At 42.0% G+C, this 7,615-nt stretch overlaps 2 protein-coding genes across 11 annotated transcripts; one reads left to right on the forward strand and one right to left on the reverse strand.

The window, feature by feature from the left end:
* Nucleotides 1-6: 6 nt before the first annotated feature.
* On the reverse strand, nt 7-4,025 carry LOC108631684 (PHD finger protein 12). 8 transcript variants are annotated; one of them, XM_026819074.1, is made up of 6 exons: nt 3,662-4,025; nt 3,474-3,592; nt 3,162-3,361; nt 1,590-1,864; nt 501-1,495; nt 7-408 (listed from the first exon to the last, which is right to left on the reverse strand). In XM_026819074.1, the coding sequence occupies exons 2-6, from the start codon at nt 3,519-3,521 to the stop codon at nt 19-21; spliced, it is 1,908 nt and encodes a 635-aa protein (XP_026674875.1). In that variant the 5' UTR covers nt 3,522-3,592; nt 3,662-4,025; the 3' UTR covers nt 7-18. The 8 variants fall into 8 exon arrangements, with proteins under 8 accessions (XP_026674875.1, XP_017891289.1, XP_026674874.1 ...); XM_018035800.2 differs by lacking the exons at nt 3,162-3,361; nt 3,474-3,592; nt 3,662-4,025 and adding exons at nt 1,937-2,136; nt 2,249-2,367; nt 2,437-2,953; XM_026819073.1 differs by having other exon boundaries at nt 3,474-4,025.
* A 48-nt stretch (nt 4,026-4,073) lies between these two features.
* Nucleotides 4,074-7,598, forward strand: Gint3 (GDI interacting protein 3). 3 transcript variants are annotated; one of them, XM_026819078.1, is made up of 7 exons: nt 4,074-4,162; nt 4,837-4,902; nt 4,973-5,142; nt 5,223-5,375; nt 5,463-5,865; nt 5,968-6,266; nt 6,351-7,598. In XM_026819078.1, the coding sequence occupies exons 3-7, from the start codon at nt 5,066-5,068 to the stop codon at nt 6,763-6,765; spliced, it is 1,347 nt and encodes a 448-aa protein (XP_026674879.1). In that variant the 5' UTR covers nt 4,074-4,162; nt 4,837-4,902; nt 4,973-5,065; the 3' UTR covers nt 6,766-7,598. The 3 variants fall into 3 exon arrangements, with proteins under 3 accessions (XP_026674879.1, XP_026674878.1, XP_017891285.1); XM_026819077.1 differs by having other exon boundaries at nt 4,102-4,563; XM_018035796.2 differs by lacking the exon at nt 4,837-4,902 and having other exon boundaries at nt 4,102-4,563.
* Nucleotides 7,599-7,615: the final 17 nt, after the last annotated feature.

Raw genomic sequence — 7,615 nt, forward strand, 5'->3', positions numbered from 1 at the left:
ATTTACAATCGTAAGGTTTCATCCGTAAGGATTTAGATGCGCATTTATCGTATTAAATACAAAGATCAAACATCCGAACGACAGAGTCGACCCGTGAGCGACGATGGCACTTCCTTCCCAACCTTCTTCCAACCGATCTGTATTTTTTGCCTTGTGCTTTGTCAACTTGTTACATTTACACGACACTCTCGTTTCTTCTGCTTGCTCCCGAGACAGAGTTCTCTCTTTTATGATAGATCTCACCGCGTCCGTCGTTTCCACTTCTTTGGACGCCGCCTGCGTTTTCTCATCGGCCTCCTCTTTCACCTCGGTCCCCACGATTCCCGCTGTGTAGTTACAAGAGTAAAGCACGTTATCGACCACTGTCCCGTATTCGCTGTAATTCAATAATTCGTAACGTTTGGTGCTCTGAAAAAGAACGTGAGTAACCAAGTAACTGGTGTTGGTGAAAGCGGCCACGCGTAATAGAAATATGTTCAGTGTACGCGCATCACACGTACCTCATCGAAGAAAATAATAGCGTGTTTCGAGGACGTAAAGCTACAATTACCATAGTCGGATAGAATTAAATCGCAGTTGGGGCCACTGCCGATGGTCAAAGTTTTATGGACCATGAAAGCTGGCGGTTTTGGTTTGTGGTTTAACGAAAACAACGCTGCCCTGGCCATCGTCTGGCAGTCGATCGTATCGTAGTTTTCTCCGTCCGGATCTAATATTTGTTCCAGTCGTTGTAACGCCAATGCTTCCAGTACCGGTCTCTCCAGTAACTGTACACCTTCCTTGGCATCGTAGCCAAACCGTTCGGCATGATATTCGATGTCGTTTCTATGTCCATTTTCATTTGGATCTTCTACTAAATGTACACTCTCTTCCTGCTTAACGTCACTACTTGCCGCCTGTCGCTCTTTCTCCTCCGCCCCTTTTACTCGATCGTTCTCTTCCTTTCCCACCTCCATCGGCTCCTCCGACGATTTTTCTACCACCTCCGCACCACTCTCCGTTTGCACGCATTTCGTATCCTTGACCGTCGTCGGCCTTATCACCGCGTCATGATAAAATTGCACTGGATCTAATTCCGGTGGATTTTCGTAGTGGAACTTTACAGAATAGGGTACTCTTACTCTCGTCCGTCCCTCTAATTTGACTTTCGTGCGAAAGAGCGGGTTCGTCGCTCGTGCTTTACGCAAAAAGTCCAATTTGACCGCGTGCTGATCTATACGTTGATTGGCGTATTTGTCCCAAAGTTTAATGCGTTCCGTCACTCTACAAGACGTTAACAGATTCTGGTCTATGAAATGATTCGGATGATTGGGACACATCCATCTTCCGATGGGAAAAGCGGTGAGCGGTGGGTCTAAGCAATCTTGATGGAAGTACAACGGGCAGTAATCGCATGCTATCAACGGCGCTTTCCGACAACTACGACCGCATTCGAAGCACAATCGTGCTGGCAAAGGTACCATTAAATTGTTGTCTAAGCAGTGACTTTTTCCTACTAACAATAAGAAATAAGGGAACAAGCTGTGTAGTTTCGAATAACTCGACGACGAAGAGAGGAGATCGACGACAGTTACGAGAGTAATACGTACCATTGTTATTACCGCTTGTTTGCTTTCCTCTTCTACCTGAAACATAATCTACCTTGTTGCTACCAGGAAACATAATTGGCAATTGAAGTTCCTTAGGTAATTCGAATTCTCTCGGATTGACCAACGATGCTGCCAGTGCCAACACTTCCAACGCGGATTTCTTCTTATCTTTCTCATTTCCCTTCTGGTCCAAGAGATTTCTTTTTGACGCGCATCTACAAGCGTAGCACAACCACTCTCCGTTAGGAATATCTGCCGGATCCACTGCTGGGTAACTGGAAACGATCGCATGTATCGTCCTACCTTGCGACGGTTACTCTTAGGTATACGCATGTTCAGATACTCACTGGCACTGCAAATGATAAGACGCGGGACATTTGTCACAACATATAAGCTCTCCTCCATCACGGCAGGCATCGCAAATATCTCTGTTGTGACCACGTCCTCTTCTCTTAAAGTATGGATGCTTCTTCTCCTCCCTATCCTTTTTACTTTTCGCCACTTTAGAATCCTCCGATACGGGTGGTGCTATAAGGGCTTGAATTTGCTGGTAAACGTGGATCAGCGATTAATCAGAGATCTCGTTATGTTCAACAACTTTCTGTACACAGAACATTGCTTTTGATCGATAAAACGGTCTGATTTCTGTCTCTACTTACTGGCATTAAACCGCCGATCATTGGAAAACCGTACTCTACCGTACCCATTTCAATACGAGCTATTCACCTCGAACGAAATATGATTTTCTTATTGGTACATATAATTTGTTTGCTTCCTGCTGCTCACAAGTTCATTCGCATGTCTCATCTTTCATATTCGATGTATATTGGTTATGATTAAAACTTACAGAAAAGAAAAAGGGGATACCAAGAGGACGCTGCACCACCACCGATAGTAACGTTCGCCACCGTTCGCCGCGGACTGTGTACAGTGTATGTATACCCAGCCCAGCAGCCAAACAACGACGACGACGACGACGACGACGACGACGATGACACCACGAAGGTATGACAGTAGAGTAGAGGAGTAGAGTATGATCCAGTATGACCCGTTGACGTCGTTATCAGTGATGCGTATAATATGGAAATGAAAGCCCAGGCGTCCCCGTCCCCAGTTCGATCGTGCTGCCAAAGTGTACCAAAACTAATAAAGAAAAAGTTGGGGGCAGCACTAGTATGGTGTTGTTGAACACGCAAAACCCGACCGTGGTGAGCACTCTCATCAACTCTCATTTCTTCTCTGGTGTGACGTGTGACATATATATATGCGCATGTAATGTCAGCAGCAAGCAGCTAAAATAAGAAAAAAGTGCACAAGAAAGTATAAGTAATTAGAAAAGTGACGAAAGGTGCGCGCGCGTTAGCAGTTAGTTCATTTCGTTTGGATCAAGTGCTTCTCACGTTCATACATGTGATGTGATGAGTAGCGTGCATGAAGATTCGTGTTCTTGGATAGAGTATCTGTTAGAAACGATTAAAACGTTTAGCTACTGCTGGGTAACTGGAAACGATCGCATGTATCGTCCTACCTTGCGACGGTTACTCTTAGGTATACGCATGTTCAGATACTCACTGGCACTGCAAATGATAAGACGCGGGACATTTGTCACAACATATAAGCTCTCCTCCATCACGGCAGGCATCGCAAATATCTCTGTTGTGACCACGTCCTCTTCTCTTAAAGTATGGATGCTTCTTCTCCTCCCTATCCTTTTTACTTTTCGCCACTTTAGAATCCTCCGATACGGGTGGTGCTATAAGGGCTTGAATTTGCTGGTAAACGTGGATCAGCGATTAATCAGAGATCTCGTTATGTTCAACAACTTTCTGTACACAGAACATTGCTTTTGATCGATAAAACGGTCTGATTTCTGTCTCTACTTACTGGCATTAAACCGCCGATCATTGGAAAACCGTACTCTACCGTACCCATTTCAATACGAGCTATTCACCTCGAACGAAATATGATTTTCTTATTGGTACATATAATTTGTTTGCTTCCTGCTGCTCACAAGTTCATTCGCATGTCTCATCTTTCATATTCGATGTATATTGGTTATGATTAAAACTTACAGAAAAGAAAAAGGGGATACCAAGAGGACGCTGCACCACCACCGATAGTAACGTTCGCCACCGTTCGCCGCGGACTGTGTACAGTGTATGTATACCCAGCCCAGCAGCCAAACAACGACGACGACGACGACGACGACGACGACGATGACACCACGAAGGTATGACAGTAGAGTAGAGGAGTAGAGTATGATCCAGTATGACCCGTTGACGTCGTTATCAGTGATGCGTATAATATGGAAATGAAAGCCCAGGCGTCCCCGTCCCCAGTTCGATCGTGCTGCCAAAGTGTACCAAAACTAATAAAGAAAAAGTTGGGGGCAGCACTAGTATGGTGTTGTTGAACACGCAAAACCCGACCGTGGTGAGCACTCTCATCAACTCTCATTTCTTCTCTGGTGTGACGTGTGACATATATATATGCGCATGTAATGTCAGCAGCAAGCAGCTAAAATAAGAAAAAAGTGCACAAGAAAGTATAAGTAATTAGAAAAGTGACGAAAGGTGCGCGCGCGTTAGCAGTTAGTTCATTTCGTTTGGATCAAGTGCTTCTCACGTTCATACATGTGATGTGATGAGTAGCGTGCATGAAGATTCGTGTTCTTGGATAGAGTATCTGTTAGAAACGATTAAAACGTTTAGCCACGATTTAGCAAATCTGCTCTCGACAACCTTCGACTTGTCGTCGTTTCATTCGATCGACAGCATCGTCGACAATAATGAGTTCAAGCAAAAATTATCCGATTTTTTCAACGAATTCATCGGTCTATTAGCGTTCGACGATTTTCAGCTGCAACTGTTGAAAGTGTTCTTGCTCACGTTCGTTAGTACCGTGGCACTGATTTTCATTGCTTGGCACATGTACGGTCCTAGGATTTCCGAACAGTTCATGGGAGACACCTGCAGTAAGAGAATTCATATCTTTTTCTTTCCGATATCTACGTATCTGTCAAGATTTTAAAACTAGTCGAACGGATTGTACCAGATCGCATGTATACTGCAGTTAATATCAGCGTATTGTCAGTGTGATCAGTGAGATCGGCAGGACTCTGCCTGCCGATGAATATCCGCGCTCCTTTTCACTCTATTTTTTTTTACATAACATTTTGCAATGTATCGTAATCACGCGATAGAATCGTCCGTTTATTCAAATGCAAATGAGACTACTTTCGTTGTAGATACTGTGCCAGAGGATTCTTCGTCCGGAGAATAATCTTTTATTTAAACAGTCAAACGTAACAATTGTTAGTGAAACGTTCATAGTTTTATATCGTAATCTGGTCCACGTAGTCAAATATCTTTTATTTGTTACAGACTGATAAGGAGTAAAAAAGAAAGATAAAAATTAAGGGCGCAGTCGTTACGATCAATTTGTTCCTCGTAATATCGTAAACAAATATCGCGACCATGGCCGACAAAATTAAATCATTTTTTCACAAAATGGTGGTGGACACGAAGTTTATAAATGCCGGAAAGGGGCATAGGTAAAGATCCTGTTATAAAATTTTTGTTGAACAACAGAAAGATGAAACACGGAAAGTTGACTAAAAAATTTCTATGACAGATTGACAGAAACGGCTAGTAGTAACGTTGCATCTACTTCTACAGTGGAACCGAGAAAGAGGGTAGAACCGACAGCAGAAGCCAGAACTGCTGGTCAAGCTGCTCTGGCAAGATTAGAAACAAAAGATAAAAAGAATGAAAAGAAATTTAATACGTAAGCAAAGAGCGAGTGATACTTTGTTTCTATAACTTTTAGCTTCTATAACGGTGGCAATTTAATGTAACTGATCGTTCGTCGCAGGTCGTACGCAGCTATCAAGGCACAGGTGCAACGAGAGTTGGAACAAGAGATGAGAGCACAGCGCGAAGCACATGCACGATCGAAAGAGAGAGTCGAGGAAGAAGCAACGGTTAAAGATACATCGTTGTTAGCTGTTGCCAATGTGTGTTATCGTTGTCCATTTTTATCGGACGAGGTGTTACCACGAGATGAGTGGAAGATGAAGATAAAAGAATTCTTATACGAACAATTGAAAGGAGAAGATGCAGCATTGGTATCGTGTCTGATCATACAAAATTGTAACGATAAAAGGGAAAAGGTCGAGGCTTGCGTCGAAACGCTTGGAAAGTATCTAGAGAACATTATAAATAATCCGGAGGAAGAAAAATATAAGAAGATCAGAATGCAGAACAGAATATTTCAGGTAATACTCTCGTGTGTTTTATGCACGAGGCTCATAAGTATAGTGTATAAATACCTGGAAAAAAACAATGGATAAAAACTAAATCCATTTTCTTTTCCCTAGGAGAGAGTAGTTCCGGTGAACGGAGCATCAGAGTTCTTAAATGCAGCCGGTTTTCAGCCAACGAAATTACTGAATAACGACGATAAAGAAGAGGATTTCTTGGTTTGGAGTTCGGACAGTTGTAGCATGGACGATCTGACCACGCTGCTCGAAGCATTAAAGACCGCGGAGCCTATGCCGCTTGAATTGGATAGAAATCTTCAAGTACTGCTGCCTATGCAAGCGAGTAAAAGAACCGAATTACCACCTAGCTTTTACAACTTAAAACCAGAGGACATAAAAAGGGAGCAACAACTTCGGTAACCAGATGTTCAGTCGATTTTCGTTAATTATTAAACGTTCAGCACGTTCGATTCTATTCTATTCTATTCTACGTGTAACAGAACCGAGGCTTGCGAAAAGAATCAGATGCTGAGAACGAGGAAGATGAGGGAACGGGACAAGGAGCAAGAACGCAAGAAATACAAATTCGCATTGATTCGCGTGAAATTTCCAGATAATCTCATATTGCAAGGAACGTTTTCCGTTCACGAGAACTTCCAAAGCGTCGTTGATTTTGTTACTGAGAACTTGGTATGCAACGACAAGCCTTTTTGCTTGAGACAGCTACCAGACACGACGTTCAACAAGGATTCCTTCGATAAAACGTTACTCGACTTGGGATTATTTCCTGCGGCTCTGTTGATGTTCGTCTGGGCAGATGCATCGAGACAACAGCAGCAGCAGCAGCAGGGAAAATGCAATGAATCCTCGGGATACTTGAAGGAGGAATTACTCTCTGTTATTCAGCCCGCTTAATATTACTTATACGTATAATTGGATCATATTTTATCTTCCCGAATTTCTCGATTACAAACGTGTCGTCGATAAAAGATTATTTCGGCATGAGTGTAACTTATCATCGTGGCTTTTGAGCGTACTCTATACAAAAACTATGAAAAATGGGAGAAACGTTCATTCCTAGGGCCTTGTATAACGCAAAGCGTCTCGTATAAGCCACGGATCAGAGAGATAAACGATGGACAGACGACAATATCGCTACTGATGACGAATCACTTTTATTTTATACCGAATCATCTAGTCTTTTTATTATACAATTCCTTTTTATGCGATCAACGTTTGAATTCTTCGTCTGTTATTTGTCGGTCAGTCAACACGAAGCAGAGAAGGAAATTCGTTTGAGTCAGATCCTAGAAATTTGTTCGATGCTTGCGTTATACAGAGGTGTCGCATGTTTAATTTAAAAAAAAAATCAATGGTTTGTAACAATTTTCGATTATCATAGTTCGAATATTTATAAATATTATTCTCTCCTATTTGTTTAGGCACTTTATAAATAAATTTCATGCCCAGTAAAATTGTGACAACTCCTTGATTTGCTAGGATATTCTTTTGCTTTCGCAGTAACCAATTATTTATTGAATAGAAAATAATCGAAACTAACATTCTTGGACAGCTATTTTTAAACGTTTAATATTTCATGTACCTAAAAGACAATTGGGGATACAATTTTATGTGCTTTGTTATGTATACGATACTAAGACGCGTAATAAAAACCATCGTTTATCACTGTGTACATCGATCTTGCACATTCGTGCATTTTTGGCACTTGTTAATAATAATAATAATAAGAAGAAGAAGAAGAAGA

This window comes from Ceratina calcarata, unplaced genomic scaffold, assembly GCF_001652005.2.
Source record: "Ceratina calcarata isolate Rehan_Ccalc_2016 unplaced genomic scaffold, ASM165200v1 scaffold92.2, whole genome shotgun sequence".
Taxonomy (NCBI): domain Eukaryota; kingdom Metazoa; phylum Arthropoda; class Insecta; order Hymenoptera; family Apidae; genus Ceratina; species Ceratina calcarata.

Bases quoted from the DNA above. Each gene is read 5' to 3' on its own strand.
- Gint3 (XM_026819078.1), top strand. From the start codon at position 5,066: ATGGCCGACAAAATTAAATCATTTTTTCACAAAATGGTGGTGGACACG. The intron at 5,376-5,462 runs GTAAGCAAAGAG...CGTTCGTCGCAG, and splicing joins AATGAAAAGAAATTTAATAC to GTCGTACGCAGCTATCAAGG. The intron at 5,866-5,967 runs GTAATACTCTCG...TCTTTTCCCTAG, and splicing joins TGCAGAACAGAATATTTCAG to GAGAGAGTAGTTCCGGTGAA.
- LOC108631684 (XM_026819074.1), bottom strand. From the start codon at position 3,521: ATGGGTACGGTAGAGTACGGTTTTCCAATGATCGGCGGTTTAATGCCA. The intron at 1,496-1,589 runs GTACGTATTACT...TCTTATTGTTAG, and splicing joins AACAAGCGGTAATAACAATG to TAGGAAAAAGTCACTGCTTA. The intron at 409-500 runs GTACGTGTGATG...GTTCTTTTTCAG, and splicing joins CTATTATTTTCTTCGATGAG to AGCACCAAACGTTACGAATT.